The sequence below is a fragment of the Anastrepha ludens genome, chromosome 3 (assembly GCF_028408465.1).
Source record: "Anastrepha ludens isolate Willacy chromosome 3, idAnaLude1.1, whole genome shotgun sequence".
Classification (NCBI taxonomy): domain Eukaryota; kingdom Metazoa; phylum Arthropoda; class Insecta; order Diptera; family Tephritidae; genus Anastrepha; species Anastrepha ludens.
This window is the reverse complement of record NC_071499.1, coordinates 9853840-9880894: the sequence shown is the minus strand read 5'-3', so window position 1 is coordinate 9880894 and position 27055 is coordinate 9853840. Positions and strand designations below refer to the sequence as shown.

At 35.6% G+C, this 27055-nt stretch overlaps 1 protein-coding gene across 19 annotated transcripts in view; it reads right to left on the bottom strand.

The window, feature by feature from the left end:
* LOC128856993 (ecotropic viral integration site 5 ortholog) overlaps nt 1-27055 on the bottom strand; it is a 121074-nt gene that overhangs the window by 5930 nt on the left and 88089 nt on the right. For 9 of the 19 annotated variants that reach the window (XM_054092474.1, XM_054092476.1, XM_054092477.1 and 6 more), the window contains 12 exons: nt 24607-25326; nt 24405-24537; nt 21400-21661; nt 21131-21295; nt 20872-21066; nt 15639-15919; nt 15461-15575; nt 15153-15206; nt 9322-9834; nt 9121-9266; nt 8925-9042; nt 3888-3986 (listed from right to left, as the gene is read on the bottom strand). In XM_054092474.1, the coding sequence (XP_053948449.1) occupies nt 3888-3986; nt 8925-9042; nt 9121-9266; nt 9322-9834; nt 15153-15206; nt 15461-15575; nt 15639-15919; nt 20872-21066; nt 21131-21295; nt 21400-21661; nt 24405-24537; nt 24607-24826 (2301 nt within the window). In that variant the 5' untranslated portion in view covers nt 24827-25326. Of the gene's footprint in view, nt 1-1582; nt 1661-1734; nt 1820-3887; nt 3987-8924; nt 9043-9120; nt 9267-9321; nt 9835-15152; nt 15207-15460; nt 15576-15638; nt 15920-20871; nt 21067-21130; nt 21296-21399; nt 21662-24404; nt 24538-24606; nt 25327-27055 lie in introns of all 19 variants that reach the window. The other 10 variants (XR_008453885.1, XR_008453886.1, XR_008453884.1 and 7 more) reach the window with 10 other exon arrangements.

The following is a 27055-nucleotide window of genomic DNA, read 5'->3' as shown; positions in this document are numbered from 1 at the left end:
GGGGTGACTTGAAAAGATCTGTTAAAGATGCGTGGCTAAAGTTTTCGAAGCAGCGATGTGAGCAATTGACGGATTCAATACCCCAATGCAATTGGCGGATGATGCACGGGCATCAGCTGTCTGCTAGTTAGCTAAATGCCAGAGTATTGCTTACAAGCGTGCGGAAGCCTTCTGCCAGGAGTAAACGCGACAAAAAAAAAATCAGTCATGGATGTCAAACGTAATAGTGTGATTGCATTATATTTGGCTGGAAAATTACAACCAGCGATTGTTCGTGAGCTCGAGCGCCTTAAAGTAAATAAAGTTTTTGTTTATCGCTCCATCAAAAGACTGCAACGTCACGTGAAATTGTTCAAAAAGTGAAGAAGCGACTTGAGCGAAATCCTCGACGATCAAATGGTCAATCAAATGGCGAAAGAACTGAAAATATCTGACCGTAGCAACCGCCGTATACTGAAAAATTATCTTAAAGTCAAGGGTCATAAGATCCCAAAGACGGATGATCTCACACCAAAGCAGCAACAAGTCAGGCTTGAGAGAGCCAAGGAGTTGCTTCGCTTAGACGAAAGCGGTCAATTTCCGAAATTTTGTTTTCTAACGGGAAAATTTTCCAAATTGAGCAATTTGTAACCAACCCAACCCCAAAACGATGGGGTTTATTTGACCCACCGTTCGCACGAGAATTTGAGTCATCGATTGGCCACCAGGAGGCAGTAACCGCCACAGGTAATGGCCGCCGTAACCGCAGATGGGCGCTCTCCAATTGTTTTCATCGAGCCTGGCGTCAACGTAAATGCGAAATATTATCGGGAAAGTATTCTGGAGGTTGCTTTAAAGCCGTGGGTAGACAAACATTTCGGTGACAGACCATGGACGTTTCAACAGGACTCGGCACCGTCTCACAAAGCTCGAATGAACCAAGAATGGCTAAAAACCAACGTTCCGAACTTCATAACGTCCACAAAATGGCTATCAAATTCACCAGACGCGAATCCGATGTATTATTCTTTTTGGGCCATTTTTGAGAGCAGGGTCCGAACTAAAAGATTAACCAGTCTCGAGGCGCTAAAACAAGCAAGTTTCCGTGAGTGGGCCAAAATACCTGCAACTCACATTCGGGCAGCTTGGGATTCGTTTCTGTACCGTCTCAACGCCATAGACAAGGCGAAAGGTGGTCATATCGAGCAAAAATAAATTGATTCTTAATTTTGCATTATTTTCACACATTTTTTACTTTAAATTTAATAAAAGTAATTTTCCAAACTACTAAATGTATGACCTTCGAGTGCCGGACCTTGTTTCTTTTGTTATAAGAATTTTTGTGTTTCGTTATGAATAGAATATTTCAAAATAATAGTAGAAACTTTCTAATCACATCTTAGATAAAATTTTTTTTGACTTAACTCAATATTCTCTTGGTACTGCTATTTTCGTGTTCGCCACTGTATATATGTATGATCATATGCACATGAGCAAAAAATTTTCTACATTTAATTATTGTCATGCAAATATGCCTCTTTTAGCTGAATAACAGAACAAACGGCATGCAGCGAAATATTATAAATTTTAAATTTTTTACTACCATATATTATAGAATTTTTTTTTTTTTCATGACTTTTTTTGTTGACTTGTATGCGGTTAATGACTAGTTGTTCTGCAGCTGTATAGTATTTGAGCAAAATTTCTTAAAATGAGCTTAATTGGAATCAAGTTGATTGGTTGGTTAGTAATGACCTGATTCTTATATTTTTCATTCTTTGTTTATTTAGCTTATCCACTTCCATGGTTCAGTATCGGGGCTTGTTATTGGCGTGGGATACTAAAAAAAATATACACAGTGAATAATTGATATTGAAATGTGAGTTTTTGTTACAATTTTGTTTATGTACATCAGAAAAAAATCAAAACAAAAAAAAAAAAAAATACTATGAAAAATTAAAAATTGCAATTAATTTGTTAAAAACAAAATATGAAGGTAAAAATTATATAAAATCAAAGTTCAAGTAATTTCCTCTATATCCCATTGAAAATTTGTATAAAAGCGCGCATCGAAGCGGAAAAACGTAGCGGAGGTAAATGCATAAATTATTGTACAAGCATATAAAGGCAAAGCTCTTTAGGAAATTGCATTTGCATGCCAAATAACGGGCAAGCATACATACATAGGTATGTATGTACATATGAGCGCCTGCATTAGAGTAGATAAGTTTGTAAGTATTTGTGTGCATGTTTTTTGTTCAAAATGTTATTAGTTGGTTAACTGAATGGAATGGAATGGTTCTTCTTCCCACCGTCGGGCGCCCAAAGCCAGTTAACAAATGCAAAAAAGTGTGTATGCGTTTTAGTTTTTGTTTTTATGTACTAGTACAGTCTGTTACATAAGAACGTGGTCACTGGTAAATAATAACAATTGGTTTTTCGAAAATTCGCAAATTTATTGATAATTTGGTCGTCAATACTCAATGCAAATACCTCAGTAGCAAGTCCAATTATGGCCTGGCACCGTCGAGGCATACTTTCCACTAGTTTTTCTGCATATTCTACCGGAAAAGACCTCCAAATTTTCCGAATTTGTCGAGAATGTTGATATAAATTACATGGTTGGCATCTGCGAAGCTGCATTTTCCCCAGACCCCACACATTTTCTATGGGATTTGCATCCGGTGACTGAGATGGCCAATCTAAAGTGACAACTCCGTTTTGCGCACTCGTTTTTCAACGTGTTTTGCACTCAACATTGGTTTTTCCAAAGTACTGCGATATTTCAGTTTATTGGCTAGCAAGAGCCTGCGAATCGTTCCGTAAGATATGTCTACACCTTTTGCTTTCAATTTCACAGCAGCTCCACGTAAAGTCACAGTTGGATCTTTCGAGAACAATGCGAGAATCTTTTGTTCGTTTTTTTTTTTTTGAGACTTTGCTTGCACTTCCGCCCTTTTTGGGTGTTTGGCCGAGCTCCTCCTCCTATTTGTGGTGTGCGTCTTGATGTTGTTTCACAAATGGAGGGACCTACAGTTTCAAGCCGGCTCCGAACGGCAGATATTTTTATGAGGAGCTTTTACATGGCAGAAATACACTCGGAGGTTTGCCATTGCCTGCCGAGGGGCGACCGCTATTAGAAAAATGTTTTTCTTAATTTTGGTGTTTCATCGAGATTCGCGCTTACGTTCTTTCAAACCTTCAATATTACCGACCTTTTTATAGCGAGTTATCCACTTGCTAACGAACTGCTTCGACTTTCCCAAACTGCTTTCGCAGCAGCAGTTTGCGTTAATTTGGGTGCTTTTTCATGCAAACATAGAAAAATTGCTTCAAAGCGAGAGGCGTAAACAGCACTCATTTCGAAAAACCACTCAATTGAAGACTAAATTTGACAGACAGCTGACTTAGCATGGAGGACTGAGGTGCCCTCTATGTCATAGAAAAAGAAACAAGACGCTCTGATTTTTATCTACGTGTACCAGTGACCACGCTCTTATGTAACAGACTGTATGTGTGGATGCATGTAAGTGGCGTATTTTGTGTAGTGTAAAGAATAAACAAAGAATATATAGGAAGGAAAATGAATTCAAACAGCAGCTAACTGCGCCCAATGGACTTGGCAGTGGTGAATTTAAATCGCGCGTGAACATCCATCCACCTTTTCATAAAATTCATAATATTTTTTAAATGTGCGCTTTTAATAAAAAAAAAACTGAATTCGACCTTTGTGTATATGAGCGCGCGGCTATGTGAATGGTATTGGTGAAATTATGAGCTGTTGTCCAATCTTTTGTTTGTATATTTTAAATTATTTACAGCAGAATTTTTCAATAAATCAAAAGACAAATAATCGAAGAAATCTTATCATTTTTGATAGCTTATTGCTGATTTATATGGCAAATTACCTCTGCTTTAAGATCAGCCAGACGATCCTGCAGGTCGCGCACCTTATCAGATTCATCCAAATTGGAACGTAGTTCACCCTCAGCGAGAATTTCAGAATTCTGAAAAAAAGATTTATGAAATTTTGTTTATCGTCTAGTTTTTAAAAAGTTGGAAACTTCAAAGTATGATATAATATAAATAAAGTAAGAAAGCATAGTAAGGGGTCTACATATTAAGAAGACGGCAACCATGAGTGCATTTAGGTTAAATGAAGCAGGTCGCTGGAAAGAAAAAACGTATGACCATGCCTGTAGAGTATTGCGAGAAACTCAGTTAACCTCGGTGGGGACTGACTACATCGTCTTGATGGTAACCTTCAATAGGAATTTGGCCACTCGGAATAAGGGATTCTCTCTAAACAACTTCGACACTACAGTCTATACAGACTTAAAATTGAGAAATCCGTGCGTCTTCCTAAAACCAGCAGTGTCTTCCAGGCGGAAGTACTGGCAATTGGGGAAGCCTGTAGCCTACTAATCGCAGATTTCTCTTTTAAGGGCAATATCGCTATTCTTTCGGATAGCCAAGCTGCAATCCAGGCACAGGGTACGGCTACAGCAGCCTCTAAAGTGGCGGAGCAAAGTAGGAATAGCCTCACCACCTTGAATGACAATCATAAATTTACCTTAATCTGGGTCCCGAGACATCAGAACATTGAAGGTAACGAAAAAGCAGATGAACCCGCAAGAGAGGCATCTGCCATGAATAACGCTCTTGTAGAATCGGTCAACCATTAGGTGCAGTCAAGAACGTAATTTCACTAAAATATCTCCGAATCGCGGATTGTATATAGATGGAAATACCCGACGAAATGCAAAATTAGCAGAACGTTATGGCCCACCTAAAACCTCAAGCAATCGTCGAAATTAATAAGCATGAAACGACGGAACGCCTGGATACTAACGGCAGTCATAACTGGCTTTTGGTCTGTGGGAAAACAAGCAGTCAAAATGGTCATGCCTCACAACACACACCGCCACAGTTGTAAACAACCGGAGAAAAAGGAAACAATTTTCCATTTCCTCTACGAATGCCCTGCCCTATGGAAGGACAGAATGTTAACCCTGGGCCAACCTCTGTTCGAGAGTCGCGAACAACTGTCTGACTTAGACGTCAACAACCTAATAAGGTTCTTAAACCGCACAGACTGGATATAGTCTTGCTGTAAATAACCGTTAAACAAGTTGGTAACGAGGATGTGGCAACAAAATGGTGCGGAAGCGCTAGTTGGATGGAAGAATCACCACTTTAACCAACCATATTAAAGGGCTTTTCAAAAGTGACGCCCTGATGTCAGCAGTGTATAAGCTTAAATCCGCTGTTTTTTAGTAAAAAAAAAACCATTTTTTTTATAGAAAGCAAAAAAATAATTTATTCAAAGTATTTGCCCTCGCTAGCTATACATTTTTCCCATCTCTCAGGCAATTTGTGTATACCACGCCAAAAGAATTCTTCATCTTTCGAGGCGAACCACTCGTCAAGCCATTTCCGGACGTCTTCGTACGAATCGAAGTGCTGTTCGGCGAGCGCGTGACCCATCGATGAAAACAGATGATAGTCCGAAGGAGCCAGGTCTGGCGAATAAGCGGGATGAGGTAGCACCTCCCAATTGATTGTCTCCAAGTAGTTTTGGACCATTCTTGACGTGTGCGATGGGGCGTTGTCGTGGAGGAAAATCAGCTTCTCATGTCTTTGTTCATAACGAGGCCTTTTTTCACGCAAAGCACGGCGCAATTTGATGAGTTGTTGGTGGTAGCGATGAGAATTAACAGTTTCGCCAGGTTTCTACAGCTGATCCCACCAAACGCACAGCATCGTGTTGCGTCCAAAGCGATTAGGTCTTGATGAAGAAGTTGATGGTTGGCCGGGATCGACCCATGATTTTTTTCGTTTAGGATTCCCAAAGTATATCCACTTTTCATCGCTAGTCACCACAAGATGCAGGAACGACTTTCTTTTATGCCTAGCCAGCAAGATTTCGCATGTGTTTTGGCGTCGCTCCATCTGTCTATCGTTCAATTCATGGGGTACCCATTTTCCGACTTTTTGGACCTTTCCCATGGCACGTAAACGCATGGAAATGGCTGGTTGAGTGACACCTAACTGCTCGGCAAGCATTTTTTGCGATTGGGTATCGTCCTCATCCAAAAGAGCCTGCAATGCATGGTCCTCAACTTTTCTGGGCCGATTTTCACGCTTCTTGTCACTCAAGTCAAAATGGCCGTCTTTGAACCGACGAAACCAGTCTCTGCAAGTTGTTTCCGATAATGCACTGTCACCATAGGCCTCCACAAGCATTCGATGCGATTCGGCAGCCGATTTCTTCAAATTAAAGCAAAAAAGTAGAGCTTCCCGCATATGCTCTTTTTTTGGCACAAAATTAGACATGATTACGCAAGGGAAAAAGTGTGTTGCTGTATGAAATCACTGATGATGTGCAGTGATTGATGTAAACAGGTGTCGAACCCATGCAAAAAAAATATGGCATTTCTATGGTAACTTGATATGCTCACTAACGCCATCTACGAGCAATCAGCGGATTTAAGCTTATACACCTGGTATAATTTCTAGACGGTACCTTTTCTTAATGCCATCTTTGCAGAAAATTCTGGTTAAAATCGATGACTGTTGCATGAGACAAGGACTTCCCGTCAATCCGAACAAAACTATATTAGAGAAAACAGAAACTGAATGAACTTAGTTTTCCAGCACAGAAAGGTGTGACACTCAGTTTTGCTGACGAAGTTAAATACCTTCGGCAGGCAATGGCAAATCTCCGAGTGTATTTTGGCCATGAAAAAACTCCTCATAAAAAATCATTTGCCGTTCAGAGTCGGCTTTAAACTGTAGGTTTCTCCATTTGTGGAACCATATCAAGGCGCACGCCACAAAGGGGAGGAGGAGCTCGACCAAACCCCCACAAAGGGTGTAAGCGCCAATTATGTATGTATGTATGTGTAATCTTTGGTAAGAAACTGACTAGGAAGACAAATGTTTCGCTGAAGGTGAATCGCGCATTAAGGATTTTTCAACAATGCCTCAAAGCCTTTGGTAACAGCTGTGGTCTGCAATCTGCTGTGGTCCCTTGGATATACCAGCAATTACCCAGACCAATCATCACTTATGCCTTAGTGATTTGATGGCGACGGACCATGGTTAAGTCCACACGTCAGGAACTATACAGACTGCAAAGAAATGCATGTTTATGCATTACGGGTGCCATGGGCGCAACCTCCGGAGATGACCTAAATGCTATGCTTGGTTTTCTTCCTTTGGATTTTGAGATAAACCAGGAATCAATTAAAGCAATGTGCAGGCTCCATAAATATGGTTTCTGGCACGAAGCCGAAACTTTGGGACACTGCGAAATCTTTAAGATGCTATCTGAGTAGTATCCACTGCTTTTGGCAGCTAAGGACGATCTTATGAACATAGTTTCATTTGAAAGGAAATCTGATGTCAAATTCCAAGAGTAGTCCAGAGCGCATTCAAAGAAATTTACGAATATTTTCCTTATGGTGGATCCAAGAATAAAATAGGTTCTGGAGACGGATGCTACTTAAACGAGAGTAATAATTATCATTACGTTATGGGAGGAATAGCGACTGTTTTCCAAGCGGAAATTGTTGCCATTCTGAAAGTAGCAGAATAGAACATTGAGAGGAGATGGAGCGGGAAACAGATTGGAGTCTTTAGGGACAGTCAGATCAAAGATTGTTCAAGAATGTAAGAATAAGCTCAATTCTGTTGCAATACAGAATAAGCCCAGGGTTCCGGCACACTGCGGGATTCAAGGGAATGAAATTGCCGATTAATTTGTGAACTGTGGATTAGCGGTTTCCACCACAGGGACTAGAGCCCATAACCGGAATCAGTTCTGCAGGAAGCAAGAAGTGGATCAGCGATTATGTACGCAATTTACATGAAGAGCGATTGTCCGGTCTTGAACGCTGCAGGACTGCAAAGGGTTTTGTGACAAGCCCGAACAGAAAATTGTCGGACTTTCTACTAAAACTTGGTAGAAAAGTCGTTCGATTGATGGTCGATATTAGTAAAGGACACAATCCATGGGATTAGCATATGACCACCATTGGAAACGTTGATTACCCGATTTTTCTGTCTTGCTTAGAGGAGGCGATTGGCACTGAGCATTTGCTCTGTGAGTGGCCAACCTTTGCTAGAGCGAATTTTGGGTTCTGATGTCATGAGAATGAGTCAAATTCGTGCTCTCATAGTGGAGGATATTTTCAGATTTGCCAAAGAATCGGGAAAATTCTCACAGGTCTAACTAACTACCTCTATTTCCCTATTCTATCCTATCTTTTTTCTCCTGTCACTTCTCTTCTTTCCTCTTTGACTATCTCCCTTTTACATTCCAGAGCTTTAAATACAAAGGTCTTTTTAGCCTGAATGTTTTAGGTGCTACCACATCTCTCGGTGCTTCTGGACTTGACTTTTCAAATTTCAATTTCATTTAAAGTTCAGGCTTCGCACCGAAGTCTAAAATTTTTTGTGCTTACAGACTGTCGACACTTTGCAAAATTGCACCTTCTTGAATTAAAAATGTAGCGGATTTGTGTAAACTATTTTTTAGCATGGGGAACAAATTTGGATTCATATTCATCAGTGAAGAAATTATATTAATAAATTATCCAGGGACTCCTATCAATCAAAGCCGGGATTCCCTTACTTAAGCATATCGCGACACGGGACTCCTGTCAACAAAAGCCGAGATTCTCTTACTTATGGCCTCTGGTGACGGTCAAGCATTGTTTGACAACGGGATTGGCGTCACTAATATGAACTTTTCTTAAATTATGCAAAAAACAAAACAAAGTTTTTGTATCGCTACATAAAAAAATTTGAATAAAAATCGTCGATTTTCATTCTTATGTGAACTACTTTGGGGCTTCTTTGCGATCATTCAGAACATAAAACAAATTGCTAATGTAAGTCTAAAGTTTTGTGGTGCAAATTGTTTTTAAAATATGATTTACCTTAGTTTCCAATCGTGATATTTCCTGCTTCAGTTCGGCCACAGTCTGACTTTGCTCAGTAAATTTAATCTTTACATTCATCAGCTCATCTTTCATGCGAGACTCCAAATCGGAGTATCTAAGCAAAAATTTGAAATTGGTTAAAGATTCAAAGGAGAGAGAGAGAGAGAGCAAAAACAATAGCCACAATCCATACCTGTGCTGCTGTTCGCGTGCCTTGTTGGCCATCTCCTTTTCGCGACTGACAGCCTGCTCAAGCTGTTCGCGCAGTTTCTTATTCTCTTCATCCTGACGACGCAGTTGATTTGTGGAAACCTGCACTTGCGTCTCGAGTTCCATAACCTAAACACGAAGAAAGAACAATAAAACATAAATGAAACTCACCTTAATTACTAACCTTTAGGCGCAACTCCTTTAGCTCGGTGAGTGTTTCCATTTCACGTATGCGCGTTGTCATCAACTCCTCCTCCAAGCGCTGCGTATGCTCGTTTGACTTGGAATTGTCAAAGAAATTTGTTAGCAATTTTTTTGGTGTCGAATCCACCGGTTGCTGGCTGTGATCATTTTTGTTTTCTTGCAGCTGGCGTTGCCATTGGGTGCTCAACTCTTGCACGCGCTGCTTGAGATCCTTCAGCGAGAGACTAGCCTCGGCTTCGCGCAATTTACTGGCAATCAGTTCATCTTGCAAGTGTGCCACCGAATTGTCGGGCGTAGTTTCACGTAATGTCTTTTTATCCTCTTCGAGTTCTTCGATTTTCGACTTGAGATTACGTATTTGATCCTCACTCTCGGCAAGACTTTGACGCACCTTGACCAACTCTTCGAGCAGGCACGACACCATTTCATCGCGCTGCTTAAGCGCCTCCTCCTTCATGCACAACTCATCGATGGATGACTGACGTGAATTATTCTATAGGATGACGAAGGAGGTGAGAAAATTTTGTACGATTAAACAAAGTGAAATTAGACCAAGAAGGTAAGTAAACAAACATGCAGCATTCGAAATACTTGACACTACATAATTTATAGTTTTACTTTAGATAATTGGCTAAGCATGCATTTTTAAAGCAGTATTGGCATACGAGGGAGGATCTAATATTCAGGGTTGTATTTTCATACCTGCACTTAAATACATAAATACATATTTGGTACGGTTATACGGGAAAGGATTCATGGATTCATAGACAAAAATGTGCAAACTGATGATTTTACTGTACAATAAGCGATTCATAAAAAATTATTAAATTTTGTATTGCATTCACTTGCAAGAACTCTCGAGCTATTTCAAAATGCTCGTAAGACCAGTTAATCATTCAACCCCGTAGGCCAAGTTTATCTGCCATGTTTTATAGAGGCTTAAGTAAGAATCTTTGGCATGCACCTTAGAATTTATTTACAAAAAAAAAAACCATACAAAATCTCTTAACGACAAATAAATATAGAGCAGAAAAATATATCGTGGAGACTTGAATAAATTATCGCTGTTTGCTATTTGAGAGATCTACGCCACTAGAGCCTCTTGTGCCATTAAGTTCAAATTTGGATAAGTTGGTTTGGTGTCTGCCCTCACGTCGGAGCTCTTCCCAGTAGGTCGCACAACTGCACATGAAAATCAGTGGCTTTAATCAGCCTTCCAGGAAATATTTCAAGCCGAAATGAGTTATCATGTTCAATCAAATCCTTTTTGTAAACTCAGAGCCTATTCAGAGTGCTAAATTAAAGTACTGTTACAACATAATAACTGCCGTTGTCCGGCCATTGGTCAGACTTCCCGAAATAATTTTTTTTTAAGTAGAGCAAATTTTGTTAAGGATCTTCCCATATTTCCTATTTTTTTATGAAAAACAAATTATTCTTTTTTGAGGCTGTTGTAGTCGCATAAGCTTTTCTCTCTAAATATGGAACATAAATTAAAAATAGTTTTTTTAGATGTTGATGCATACCGCCACAGTCTTTTATTAATTTTTTTGTTAAGCTATCGCAAAGTGCCCTCCATTTATCACAAGTAATTACAGGTATCCCTTGTATAACGCGGTATCGATATAACGCGATTTGGAAAAATTAGGTTTCAGTACAACGCGAAATTTAGGCTTATATAATGCGAAGGGGAAAATACATAATTATAAAATCTTAACACTAATTTGCGTACCACATATTTATAATATGTAATGTATTTTTAATGTAAACCGGGAATTACCCTTTTTTGCCATAGATAGATAGAATAGATATTAATCTAGCACCTTATTACGAAATTGAAAAGGAGCTTAAAAACCACCCACCAAAAACTGATAACAGATTTTGCAATTATAAAACCAGTAGAAGAACCACAAGGTCCCACAACTAGTTTCTTATCCAATAGCGAAAACTATGTTGAAGAAATATCTTCTGATGAAGCTATTGCTCCCCTAAAACGCCCACGTGCAAAGATCTTTGAAGACAGTGAAACAGATTAATTACCGTATGAAGTTTGAAGAATAACAATAAAGTTTTTAATAAACCTTTAATTTGTTTTAGTTTGTTTTTAAATTTTTTGTTTTGTGTTTTTAATTGTATAAGAAAGTCTGAACTTTAGTATTGAGTTGAAATATATGTGCATCTGTTATTTTGTATGTATTTTATTTAAAAAAAAAAACCTATTGGAACATAACCCCCAAATTTATATGAAAACTATTATATGTTTAAGATAACGCGGAATTACATAACGCGCAATTCTTCTGGAACGTAACTATCGCGTTATACGAGGGATACCTGTATATAACGCAAGAAATCTTTTTTCTTCTTCCTCCAGTTGGGATCAGCTCTCATAGTACGTAATCTCCAGATTCTCCGATCCTGCCTCATCTTTAAGTTCGCACGGTTTAAATCACTTTCTATTTGCTTCGTCCATGCACGTTGTGGTCAACCTGGCTTCCTCGGCACACTGACGTTTTTTGTCATATCTGATTCAGGCTTCCCCTGATTATGGCCATACCAGCGAAGACGACTTTCTTGCATTTTTTGCTCGTTCGGCGCGATTTGAAAAGTTTCACGAATGAATCGATTAGACACTTTGTCTAGCATTGTGACCGAGGCCGACCATCTCAACATTTTCATTTGAGAATAAAACTTTGACTTTAGGCAAAAACTTTTCTACATCGTTTTTGTCTAGTTCTTTTTCGACTTCTCCAACCTTTCTGATTTTTAAATATTTCCTAATGCATTTAAACCTTTGTCATCTGTTTCGTGATAAAATTCTAATAACTCTCAGGTTCTCTTTTCTTCTGACTTCATCGATACGTCTTCAGATTATATTCGCGATTCAGGACGTTCTTTACCTTCCAAATAAGAATATAAATTTTTAAAACGTTCCATGTTCTGATTACATTTTTTACAGGGGCATGGCTGTTTTCAAAACCTCTCAAAAGCGAAATTCGATGCATACACCGTGGCACCCAGAAGTTAATATGATACCCCCGGGAGAGCCTGTTATCCCTCGAGGCCCGTCCCCAGGTGGCGGATAGGGGCATGCCTCCCAGATATGGGTGGTAGGAGAATAATGAAATACCTCCCACGGACCACACAGATCCAAAGGTCAGAGATGCAAACTTCGTTAAAAAAACTAACTTTCCTCGATGTTTGGTTGAGAGATGAGGTCGAAAGCGGGTGTCTATACTTGGAGCAAGCGGCTCGATAAAAAAAATGTGATATGACACGTAGAACTGGATGCCTTAAGATGTATTTACCAGTGCGTTCCCACTGCGTACGCGGGGTTGTGTAGGGCTTATAGTCCAGCCTTAAGATCAATATGCCCAAGACACGGAGACTTCCGTTTTATGTTCCAACTAGGAACGAACTAAATTGTAACGTCACGTAAATTTTGTTTGTATAAAATTTACTGTCAAGAAAACAAAAAAAAATTGCTCTCTATCGGGCAACAGCGAGAAATTATCGTAGTCTTCCATATATGAGGAGGCGCAAAATTAATCACTAATTTTGTTTTTGAATAACTTTTTCACTAAGTAAAAACAAAAATTATTTAAAATAATATTTTATTAAAAAAAAATTATCAAAGAAATTTAATTTAGTATAATTTGTTTTTTACTAAATAAAAAAATTATACTACAATAAAATAAATTTTAAATGGCGCTAAATTAATCATCATTTTTGTTTTTGAATTACTTTTTTATTTAATAAAAAAAATTTATCTAATTAAAAATTTATAAAAACAAAAATATTTATTTTATTAAAAAATAATTAAATAGCAAAATATTTATTTTATTAAAATATAATAAAAAAAAATATTTATTTTATAAAAAAATTGTTTTACTAAATAAATAAAAAAATTATTTTATTAATTAAATGTCGCGAAAATAATCAGAAAAATTTATTAAAAAAAATATTTATTTTATTGAAATATAATTAAAAATTGTTTTCTAAACAAAAAAAATTTATAAAAAAAAATGTTAAGTTCGGTTTTTGAATAACATTTTTACTCAATAATAAAAAAAATAATTGGATAAAAAACTATTTCATGAAAAAAATTTATTAAAAAAATTGGTTTACTAAAAAAATTGTATTAAAAAAATTATAATTTTAATCACCAATTTTGTTTTTGAATAACTTTTTTACTAATAAAAACAAATCTAAATAAAAAAACGTTTATTTTATTAAAAAATAATTAACTAAAAAATATTTATTTTATAAAAAACAAAATATATATAAATAAATTGTTTTACTAAATAAAAAAATTTAAATGGCGCGAAAATAATCAGAAAAGTTTATTTAAAAAATATTTATTTTATTGAAAAATAATTAAAAGTTGTTTTCTAAACAAAAAAAAAATGTATAAAAAAATGATAAATGGCGCAAAATAATCATCAATTTGGTTTTTAAATAACTTTCCTACTCAAAAAAAAAAAAAAAAATTCTACATAAAACATGAATTTTATTAAAAAATAATTAGGTAAAAAACTACCTATTTTATGAAAAAATGTTATTAAAAAAATTTGTTTACTAAATAAAAAAATTGTATTAGAAAATTATAAATAGCGCAAAATTATTCATCAATTTTGTATTTGAATAATGTGTTTACTGAATAGAAACAAAAAAATCTAAATAAAAAAGTATTAAAAAATATATAGGTATTTTATAAAAAAATAATTAAATAAAATTAAATTTAAAAAAATGTTATTAAAGAAATTTATTTAAAAAAAAAAAATTAATAAAATTAAATTTAAAAAAATTTATCAAAGAAATTTATTTAAAAAAAAAAATTAATAAAATATTTTTGCAAAATAAAAAAAATTGCTTATTAAATAAAAAAGAAACTTGTATTTTTAGTTTTCCGCCTCTAATCTTCCATTAGAGTGATTATTTTTGCGTCACCCTACACATGTACAAACATATGTTTACCAAAATTCAAAAACAAAAGAAAAGCCTGCAAAACTAATTCGAGTTAACGAACTTATATCTAACAGCAAAAGACCTATACAATATTGCTTTGTTCAAGTTTTATGCTCTGTTGCTTGTACAGTAAAATATCAGAAATGTTAGTTAGGACATTTGTAAAAGGTCTTTCAACAGTGACGCCAAGATGTCAATAGTGAACAATTCCGAGATGTTACCTTTTTTAATGTAATTTTTGACATTCTTCAAGTAGACAGATGTACAAATTGTACAATAGAACAACTCATTGAAACTTATGGAAATATATCCGAAAATTCGTAATTTTTTTTGGTGCAAATAATCGTGCGAATGAGTCGACAATTCAAAGGTTGGAGAACAAATTTCAAGAAACTGATTCTGTAGAGGATAGAAAAAGGAATGGCAGACCAAAAACTGAACGTTCTATTGATAATATTCCTGCTGTAGCGAAAGTGTTGCTGAACCACCTTGAACATGGATATCTCGACGTTCTCAACAATTTGTTCTCAGCATTCATGAATCGATTGTTTGGCGGATTTTACCACTGGGGGTGCGTGCTCATGGTGGTTATTTAAATGATATAATTTTTGACCTGAAAGATTTTAATTTTTTACATTCTTTCTTTTAAAACAACATCCAGGCGCATCTTTTGAAAGACTCTTTACATTTTAGTAACGATAAATTTCATTCCTACTAAAGTTTTAGTTTAGCATCAACATTTTGTTAGTGTAAATCAAGTTAGTTGCTAAGGTAGTTAAAAACTAATAGAGTAGCCATGCATTTGATCGAATAACAGAAAGAAAGAGGGATAGAAAAAACATTAACCTTTGTTTCCTTCACCGGCGGCTGCGCATTACTTACACTATCGATTGATACATTCTGTTTAGAGGAAGCAAGAATTGTGTGTTAAGTTTTGTTGCGTATTTTTTTAAATTTTTTTATTAATGGGTGATTTTTTTTATTTAAAACATAAATGTCGAATTTGTTTTGTGTTAAACACCAAGATACCAAAGTAAGAAGAAAGAAAATAATATCGAAATTTGTTTTTAATAATTTCAGTTGATTAGCAACGAGTTGCATGATTAGATACAATATAATAAACGAATAACTAATGGCGCGATATAAAAACTTACATTTTCCTGTAAACGCAAACTCAAGCCACGCACTTCCTCATTGGCATTTTCCAGCTGATGTGACACTTCCAGATAGGAGCGACGCAACTGCATTAGCTCCGTTTGAATAGCATAACTGTAATGAAAGAAAAATTAATATTCAAAAGCATGAAAACAAATATGAAATTTGTAAGCAAACCTTGTTTCTTCCTCTTCGGCGCGTGAGACCTGCCCACGCACCAGACGATCGGCAAGTTCAGCGCTCTCAGCCTCTAGCAGCTCATTGCGCTGTTTCAGCAGACGATTTTCACGCCGTAAACGACGCAACTCAACCATTTCCTCCTGTTCCTTTTTCTTCAAGTCTTGATATTCCTTTTCCATTTTCTTCATGCGTTTCGTGTTGATCTTAATGGAGTAGGCTAAATTGAAGAAAGCCTCCGGATCGGCTTCAACTCGTCCGGGCAGCTCTTTTTGGAAGAACTGAAAAATATCAAAGAAGAATGGGAAAACATGAAGGAAATAAAGCTTTTTTTTAATACTTTTATATATTGGAGAAAATATGCGATATATTTTTCATTAGAGCTGAAAATAAAAGCAGTTCGAGAAGCTTTGTAATTCACTTTCGAGTGGACTTCAATGCATATTTTACTGAAATTCACGCGGAAATGAGTTACAGAACCTGCTTGATTAACTTAATTCTCAAATAAAAAGATATACAGGTTTTTCAAACTGCACGCTTAGTACGCCAAAAAAAAAAAAAAAAAATCATTCTAAATATTCAAAAATTATATATACATATAATTAAAGTTTATTAGAAGAATTTATAGATTTTTATAGAAAGAATTCATATAATGTCTATCTGTACGGGAAAGTCCTTCTTAATTAATTTTTTGAAATAAAAATCTTAAATAACATTATTTTCTAAGTTTTATAACACTATTTTCTACGTTTTAGACTCAAAATAAAAAATAATCTTTAATTTAAATTTTTACAAATGAAAATTAATATAGAAATAATTATTTAACTGTAATTTTTATGACAAAAATCTAAAAAGAGTTATTACTCAATTATTTACAAAAAAAAAACTTTCAGAATAAAATGAAAAATATTTTTAGTTTTATCTCTAACTTTTAAGACAAAAATAAAAATGGTTCTTAATTAAATTTTTATAAACGCAAATTGAAAATAATATTTAAATTTTAAAATAAAACTTTAGTGGTAAGAATCCAAAAATAATTATTAACTCAATTATTTACAAAAAAAGTAAACCTTATCTTTAAGCTTTAAGATAAAAATAAAACTAATTCTTAATTAAATTTGTATACTCATTTTATTTAAAAACAATTTAAGAAAGAAATTTAATTTATTAAAAAATTTTGTTTTACTAAAAAAAAAAAATTCTAAATGGCGAAACATTTATCATCAATTTTGTTTCTGAATAAATTTTCTACCAAATAAAAACAAATTTTTTAAATAAAAAAATTTAAAAAAAAAATGTTTTTTTTTAATAATTATGGGAGAATGGGGAGTTGTGAGACGGGTTTTGTTTTTGGACCCGTATTACTCAAAATCTTAATATTCTGCATATGTCAACGATGGAATCTTTAGTCAATGAATACTGAAAGCTATTGGTATGGCCTATTTAACAAAACTACAATTTTCCTTAGGATTAAAATTGTATATAATAATACAAAATATAATACAAAATACAAAAATGTGGGGAGTTGTGAGACACCATGGCTTAAATCAATAAAAATGACTTATTTTAGTTGTTAGTTCTTTATTAAGATGAAAAATAAAAAAGAAAAGACAATTGTTATAAAAAAGTGTATAAAAAATGCAATGCCATCAATCTGATGATTCGCAGTGAGAACATGTATAATAACCAGTTCGTAAATTGGCACACTTTAGGTGCACAGCTCGATCGCATACATTGCAATAAATGGAGTTGTTTCTGCTTAACTTTTTCAGCATTGCACCTTTGCAGATGATGCAAAAATGATATATATACAAACAATGCATGAATATTGCGAGGTACTTATGACAGATGCGTTAAAACGACGAAAAAACGGTGTCTCACAACTCCCCACATTTGTTGTCTTACAACTCCTCAAATCGTTTTTTTATAAATGGCCGCGTAGTCATAAACACATCGAACGTTCATGCCCAAGTGAATGTGTAAATTCAAAGCTAATAGGACAATTAATAATTTGTATATATTAACATTTGCAATTTGCTTCAACAACTGATCGAATGTATCGCAAAACAAATGATGAAAAAAACTTACCGAGAAATTCCAAAACACAGTAACTGGAGAGACGCGTCGAATGCGTGTAAATATGACCAATGCTAGCTGAAAAGTGAGATCGCATCGAGAACACTTGTTGACACTTAAAATCGAATGTAAACAAATGAATAATGCCGAACGGTAACAATGTCTCACAACTCCCTATGTCTCACAACTCCCCATTCTCCCCTAAGTTAAATTTTATCTATTTTATTAAAATATTGTTCACTAAATAAAAACATTGCATTAAAAAAAGTTTAAATGATGCAAAATAAATCATCAATTCTATTTTAGAACAACTTTCTTACCAAAAAAAATTCTAAATAAAACTATGTATTAAAAACATTTATTTAATTATTTTTTAATCTTGTTTTTTTAATTAAATAAATGTTTTAATACAATACATAGTTTTATTTAGAAGTTTTTTTTTGTAAGAATGTTATTCAAAAATAGAATTATTTTTTAATTAAATAAAAATAGATTTATTTTATTGAAACATTTTTCTAAATAAAAAAATTTTATCAAAAAAATTTTTATTCAAGAAATTTTATCAAAAAAATATTATTCACGAAATTTTATTAACTCTCCTTTGGACACATTTTTTAAAACCTTCGGTTAGACACTCGGGTCTGGCCATTTTTCGTCTTGTTCGAAGATCCTTTTTAACAGGTTATGTCCATAAATCGATAGAAAATTAAATTTTAACCACCTGGAAGCTCAAGTCGTAAGCTATAATAGAAATACGTTAAATTCTCGTCCAAAGTCGGTAAAGCCAGTCTAGCCAGACGAGGGCTAAAAAAACTTTATTAAACAAAAAAATTTATTAAAAACTTGTTTACTAAAAAAAAAATTATTTTGCCCTTTACGCGCTTCATTGCTTGTCCGTTTTGTATCTGAAGCTGCCTAATTCACAAGTTATGAGCAATAAATCTTCTGATAGGGTGATTAATTTTGCGCCACCTTGTAAATACATGCATATTTTTACCACAATTTTTCACAAGTTTTCACAATTTCTGGGAGTCTATACTAAACAAAAACAAAAACAAAAAAAAAACAGATAAAGGAAAATTGAAAATGATAGCAATCGGAATTTTTAGGTAATACAATTTTTAAATGGTAAAATAAAAAATAACTCTAAGTTGTAATTTTATATATTAAAATCGAAATGTATAATTATGCATATCGCAATTTTTAAAATAAGTCATAATAAAATTTTGTCCCTTAGAAAAAGTGGAACATTTACTGGGAAAAACTAAATTTCGGAATAGCTGATTCAAAAGAAATGATTTGGTAAATTCATTGCAAGCCAACTGAGCCAAACACAACACAATTTAAAATTTAAAAACGTACTGTAGGAAGTTCACTGGTCACTGGGTGATCGGTACTCATGCGGAGAAGCTTGGAATTCTGTACAGCCCCTATTACAGAAGCTGTGGGGATCCTGCAGAGAAAGAGACTGTGGAACACTTTCTCTGCAAATGTCCGGCTCTGGCGGCTAGGCGCTTGAGATTCCTTAGCGTGCCCTTTGGGGATGACTTGAAGAAATTCTCCAGCCTAGATCCCTTTTCCCTCCTCCACTACATCAACAACACTGGATGGCTGTAGACGGTTTTTCTCTTCCCTAAATCTTTTCACAGGTAGTGGACCACATTATGGTGCTACTTGAAGTGTACCTGGGGTACTCTTGCCATCTTACCTATAGGAAGTTCTTATAGGTTGGTGCAGCTTTGTCGGTATTTTTCAACTTAAACCTGACGACAGGGTTGGGCGTTTTGCACTACCACTAATTTTTTAGTGGTAGTTAAAATAAGGGTTTCATTTTCAGTAAATCCTCAGTTTTTCCGAGTTATAACTGTCCGCTCATTCCATTAATTATTTCTTGCACTTTGCCCAACCCTGCCTAACGAATGAAAAATGAGCCGGGTTTGGCAGAAACAGTTTTTATAGCCCACTGAAGAGTAAAATTCAGACGAATTTCTTCTTCTTACTGAACTAGTACTTCTACTGATGTCTAATCTTGCAACTCGTAGCAAATTTTTGCCTAAATAAGCTATTTGTATTGTATTTTCCGACGTAGCCGAATGGTTTGGTGCGCGACTACCATCTGGAATTCACAGAGAGAACGTCGGTTCGAATCTCGGTGAAGACACTAAAATTAAGAAAAACATTTTTCTAATAGCGGTCGCTCCTCGGCAGGCAATGGCAAACCTCCGAGTGCCATGAAAAAGCTCCTCATAAAAATATCTACCGTTCAGAGTCGGCTTGAAACTGTAGGTCCCTCCATTTGTGGCACAACATCAACACGCACACCACAAATACGAGGAGGAGGGTGTACGCGCCAATTATATATATTTTTTCCGACGTTAAAGAATATCCTTTCAAAAGTAATTCCTCGAGTTATTTCGGGATTTTTCCCTTCCTAATTCATACATTTTTAAGTGTGCTGTATGAGATGAGAGACCTAGGGTATACTTTTCTTCAAGAGTTAGTTTTGTCATGCATACTAATTATGCTATTTTGAAGTATTCTGCCTGTTTGCCTGTTTCCACCGCGTTTGTAGTTTTTCTTTCTCAGATCCATATACTCTATGATCATTGCGTACGACATATGTCCGTTCAATATTAGAGTATGCTTTGAGGCATTCTAACCAAATTGACATATATAAATCGATTAGAATCTGTACAGAAGTCGTTTACCCGGGTTGCTTTGCGTTTCCCACATTTCTTAGAACTTTTGCTTGTCTATAGGTTAGGTTAGATTGTAATGGTTGCCCAGAAAGTGGGCTCTCTTGGACTTTCTTACGTATAATAACATCAGCATTTTTTATTAGTCTCCTTCTTATTTAATAGAGGCTTTGATTGTCCCTCTCTGTTGGATAACATTTGAATGTTCCTTGCAAGGTTTTGCGTCATTTTGATCTGCTTCACGTTTTCACTAGCAAAACTATATTTGGTTTTAATGCGCCGGTTTATATAATACTCTCCGAGTCGAATAGCCTCTTCGTTTCATTGGACCTTAATCACTTGATTATTAAATTTAGCTTTAATAACCTGGCTATTTAACATCTCTTTTTTAAATTTTACTATATACCACCTAAACATATTATTCTACAGTTCGCCCACTTAAGCTATACTCTTTAACTTACCTTCAGCATTGCCTCCATATCTAAGCACAGCAATGTCTCCTTGCCTAGCAGCAGTAACGCCAGCGCCACCTTGAATATGAACTCCATGCCTTCGCTAAGAAATACATCCATTATGCGACAGCTTAGATTGAGATTGAGTGTAGTTGTATAAAGTGTAAGGAACCAGCTGGAAGCGTACATAGTGGTTTGGAAACCCTACAAAAAATTGCATGAATAGATTAAAAAAATTCGCAAAAACCTAGTTTTCGGTATCGCCTACCTGCTGCTGGAAGTGTATATGCATTTCGGGTATCTGCTCTTGCACCAAATTTTCCAGTTGATACATACACAAACCCAACTCCGACATTGAAGGTTTAAACATGTCACGCATGCGATGTTGTTGCATAATTTGCACAAGCACAGCGAAAGCCTCTTCTTCGGGCATCTGAAAGTAAATAAATTTTCATGTAAATGCAAATTTAGGTAATCGAGCTAGATATATTTTTTGAGCTGAAAATTGCATTCGATCATTCCTTTGTCATTCCTCACCTGCATCAAAAGTAGTCCTACAATGAAGCCAGAACCCTGACAGTAGCCCACTTCGCGATCGTGCAACGAATAGGCTTTGATCACATTGAAAAGCGCCTCCTGACCGGGACCGTCCTTCTCTTTGAAAAAATCCACCTCTGGGTAAGTGCGTGCAATGTCACGTCGAATGACCTTCTCGCAGGCCGAGGTGGCCTTGATGTAGTCGGCATATTGTTTTTTATCCGTATCAGAAGCGCCACACAGTTGTTGCCAAACAATAGCACTAAATAGAGAGTAAATATGAAAATGTTTAAATTGTATTTATATTAAGCACTCATTTCATAAAAAAAGAAATTAGTTTAAGGTGCCTCATTAAAGTTAAAGAATACAGATGTATAGGAAATGGAAGCGATATGTTTCGGCTCTAACTCTTTGGATCTTCTGATGTTGAAGCAGTTATTCTATTATCTGATGATTCTGAATTTCACTCAGTGAAAGTGGATGACGGGTAAACATTCACGATTGTGCATCACTTTGAAACCCTCGTATATAAATCCGTTTGAGCATTCAGAAAAAATTAAGGCGCAAATGCATCAAAGAGGTATAAAATTCAGAAGAAAATATTATATACGCATTTTTCTATTCTCTGCCAAGAATTTTTTAAGTCCTAATAAAAGTTTAGATATACCGAGTTCAAAAGTAATAAGCGAGATATCAGTGTTACTTTGGGTTATCTGTATCGATCTGTACAATCAACTCACTTAGAACTTACAGACCAACTGTTATAACACTGTGCAACAAGGGAACGCTCATTTACTATTCTTCGTGGAACCAATTTTTGGCTCTTATTCTATATCTCTATGTTCCGCAACCCATATAAGACTGGCCTTGAAGATGGTGTGAATATCATTTAGAACAGCCAGACATTCCTGAGCAACCTTTGATCTTAGTATAACTGCCTCCATTGATTTGATAGCCGCCTGGCTGTGCGAGAAGATATTTATCGTAGTGTTTGTTACGCAGTTACCTCATTTAGGGCTAAGACTTCTACCCGGTAGACGCTACAGTAGTACGGAAGTCGAACAGATAATTGTAATCTTAATTGTTTAAAAAAACCCCATAGCATACTTTATTTTCTGGCTTGAATCCATCCGTATAAAAATTTATTTCCCCCCTTCTTCCCGGTCTGAGTTTGTCATTCTCCTTTTAACGGGATGTTAGTTTTAAAGAGCCTGCCGAAGGCAGGTAGATATAGAAGCGGGCCGAACCTGCGGGTCTTCAATAGCACCAAACTAATTCTGAGCGCTGAGGTGGCGGCCACGTGTTTTCCTACCAGATTTAGAGCAAGAAAGTCGACTAGCTCCTCGAGCGCTTTATTAGTTCATACAACAACAAGAACCATATAAAGCCAAGTTTCGAGTTTTGAGTAAAATTTGTAAAACATCAACAGATTCATCAACTTTTTATTAAGAATTTTTAGGAAAAATTTCGGGTATGCAGTTTTATACATGGTGGGCCAAATAAGACCTACTAATGTTAAGCACAAATAACTTTTTTTGACATATTTATTTTTCTCTTTTTGTAGCTGATAAATGAATTGTTGGAAATTTATTATGCACTGCTACCGCAAGACCACCAACAACGACTACAATACGCCATTCGTTTTACACAATTAGCCACACAAATGGATTTTTTAAATAATGTTTTGATGTCGGATGAAGCGCGTTTCCATTTAAATGGTTATGTCAACATACCAAACTGTAGATTTTGGGGTTCTGAAAATCCAAGGGCAACACACCAACATCAGTTGCACCCATCTAAATTTACTGTTTGGTGCGGTGTTATGGCCACTAGAGTTATTGGTCCATATTTCTTCGAAAATGAGGATGAAACGCCGGAATCGATTTCAGGAGCTTCTTACAGAACATTGATTGAAAACTTTTTGCGGCCAATGGCGGAGCAGTATCCTAATTTGTGGTTTTAACAAGATGGAGCAACTGCGCATACTGCTAGGCAGTAGTCTTTAGTCATTAGTAGGTCTTATTTGTACATTATTGAATTTTATGTAATAAAATGCAAGTTCCAAGTGGTTCAAAAATCGCATTGATTATTGACAATTTTTCCTGTTGACGGTGTTGGGTGTTTTCTTCCATATAAAAAAGAAGTGGAGTAGGCATTAAATGGAGAAAATTCATAAGACCGCGCCCGAAAAAAATTCTGAAAAATCAGTGTGACTTTTGATCTGCTTGAAACTTGCACTAACTAAACCAAAATTTAATGAACTATAAAACTGCATACCCAAAATATCTAATTCTAAAAATTCTGAGTAAAAATTTGAAATTTTGAAGAAAAATTACCGAAATTTTAAATTTTGCTTTATGTGGTTATTGTTGCAGTATGAAATTTAGATGAAAATTTGCCGAGTTTTTACAAATTTTATACAAAGTTCGAAACTTTATATGTTTTTTTTTTGTATTAGAAAATGTGTTTTTATAAAAAATTAACCAAATTACAAAATAAGTAAATAACTAGTGGAAACTTATCAATATGTGGTGTACACTTTTTTTTGACGCTACCTACGGTTTGTGTCAGATGAAAAGAACCGTTTTTTTTCTTGTAATTTCCAGATATATTTCGTTCTGCTTTTTTCTGTAATAGTCCCGCTCAGTGCTAACTCAGGTTAGTGTCGTTCGAAACTTTCCCGTAAACGCAACCAAACAAAAATTAGTGAGCTACGCAGAAAAGCTGGTTCAAAGCATGTCGAGAAGGTGCCTGGCTATACTCGACAATGATGGAGACTACATGGCTTATGGAGTAATTGCGAATCGACTTTCATGTAAAAAAAAATTTAAATATATATCTATCACACTTATTGAATAATCGCGGTTCATTTTTTCTTACACAGACTGTATATCTACATTTATGCCTAAGTTGTTAGAGGAATTTTGCAATTAGTAGCATCCATTACAATCAGTTAATAGAAACGTCTATGGCACATATAAATATGTGTATGTGTGGGTGCTTACCGGAAGTGATGCGGTATGCCACGACGCACCAAATCGCGTACACATGGATTTTTACGCTTCAGTGCACCCTCCCAATCGCTCAGTATAGTCGCCCATTGCGTCCAAATATCTTCCTCAGCATTCGAGTTGCCAGCTAAAGCGAAAAATTATAGTATTTATTTACCTCCACCTACGAGTATTTATTTTTGCCAATTTTACTTACACTTACTTGAATTCAGACTAATTTGACTGGTGTCCGAATTCTTGCGGCTATGCGTTGAATGCAGTGAATTCAGGCTTTTCGCATCGCTCTCGATGAGCTTGTTAGCCGCCTCTAATTTGGCCAAAAGATCCATTTCTGATGATGGCAAGTTCTCTTCAGCGGCGCATTTAGTATCCATTTTTTTACTACTCTCCTGTTGTGTAGCAGTGGTAAGGGTCATTGCCGCCGCCACTATGTTGCACTCCGTTGGACACCGTTATTGGAAAATGGTAATGATGAGAAACCAGTAGGTGAAGTTTGGTATGACGGTGTTTACTTTCAACCAAACGCCAACCTTTGTTGCGATCTACTTCAGCGAAAGTAGCTGCTACCACTTAAATTTGGTTAATGGCTTCTTTCAGCCTTCCAGGGCTGTAATTATGATTAGCCTTTTTGTAGATTACTGGCGCTGATGACGACAATGACGTTGCTGTTGATGATGCTAGAATTGAGAGTCGCTGCTGCTGTTGTTGTAGTTGTAGTTGTCGTTGGCTTTGCCGTTGCCGTTGTGGACCTTTGACACAAGTTGATTTGTTCAAGTTGTGTAACAACAACAACAACACCAAATTGAAGTGTGCATGCGCGTCTAACGCCGTTTTGCTGACTTTTCCTTTTAAGTTCGCGTTGACAAATTATAATTCACTGGCATGGAATGAATGTCGATTGGGACATTAAGCAATTCTGAAATTAAGAAGAGAAACGTACGTCAGTAATTAAATTTGAGTTGACTGCAAATAATTCTAGGGCAATGCAGAGTCAAAGAAAATATTAAAGAACATCTGGACTTTCTGCAAATATTTTTTTTTAATGAAATAAAATTAAAATTCCCACTCTCAAAAACTTAAATCAGTAAAAATTGCATTCATTGTCCCTTAGCACTTCTACACTTCACGTTTAAATATTTAAATAAAAAGAAACCCCAGCAGTTTGATTACTCTTTCATTTAGCGCCATGCAGGCCTGCATCAGCCGCTAGTTTCGCCTGAATGAGAGCTTCGATATGCTCAACTATTAATTGCGCCATTTCTGAAACCACGCAAAAAAAAAAAGCTAAAGAAACACTGTTCTAAATTACCGCAACCCAAACATATAAATAAACCATTTTTTTCTACAACTCAGCCCCTTATCAGTAACATTTGACCCAAATCGTTAAAATAGTTTGACAATCTTCATTTCAAATGTTCGCTTGGCAATCCAGGTATCTAACGCCGCTTGACGGCACTGGCCTGCCTCAATTGAGCCGAGCGACCTTATTTTTTGTGTGTTGAACAAACATAGAAATACATATATTAATTTTAATAAGCAATCCAGCCTTGGCCATAATAGATAAAATCAACAAACCAAAAAAAAAGTTAACGAATTTGGCATTAAATGAGGAAGTAATAGGAGAAGAATAAGAGCATTCGTAAATAAGTGATTATTAGAGCACAATAAGACGAATGAAAGCAAGCAAATAAAAACAAAGCACCAACAGAATAGGGCATTCAAAGGAATACAAAAAATTGTTGGGTGGCTTATGGCGCGATAGAAATTGGGCCAAATTAGGCAGTCTCAATGGCTGGTGCTATTTAGCGCAAATCGATATGTAAATTTAGAATAGAGTTTGTACGTGTATAATATTTTGTAGGTCAGGAACATTCGTTTTGCCTATAATTTCTAAGTAACGCAGAAGATATTGTTGTCGCTTTAAAGGGGCTGCAAAGGCTTAATAGCAACAAATATAATGAATAGGAAATAAGTGGAAAGCTGGCAACATGAGAATTTTGGACTTAGTTTGAATAGCGAAGGGTCTTACTAAAACTGAAGGTAATAACTCGTTTCATCTAAGCGCAGCGGTTAAGGTGGCTGGGTCACATTACAAGAATGGACGGTACGAGGGCGCAGAAGAAAATCGTAGAAGCCAGAGCGTTCAACACTAGAGCAAGAGGAAGGCCGAGAACAAGATGGACCGACGAACTAGAGGACGACATCAAGAAACTTAGTATAACGAACTGAAAAAAAGTCGCAAGCGTTCGAGACGTATGGAGGTCCCACGTGCAGCAGGCCAAAGCTCACAAAGAGCTGCAGGGCCAAAAGATGATGATGAATAACTCAGCATAACATAAATGGACATAACTTAACATAACATAAATAAACATAGCATAAATAAACGCAACATAATAAAAAGTGATCGTGACGTTACATAGCAAAACATGGCAAACTTCACATAACATAAATGAACATAACATAAATATACATATCATTAATACAAAATATTAAAAACGCATCACAACATTACATAGCAAAACATGACAAACCTAACAAAACATAAATAAACATAGCATAAATAAACACAGCATAAATAAATGTAACATAAATATGTTAACATAGCATAAAGAAATACAATATATAATAGTAAAAACTCACAACAT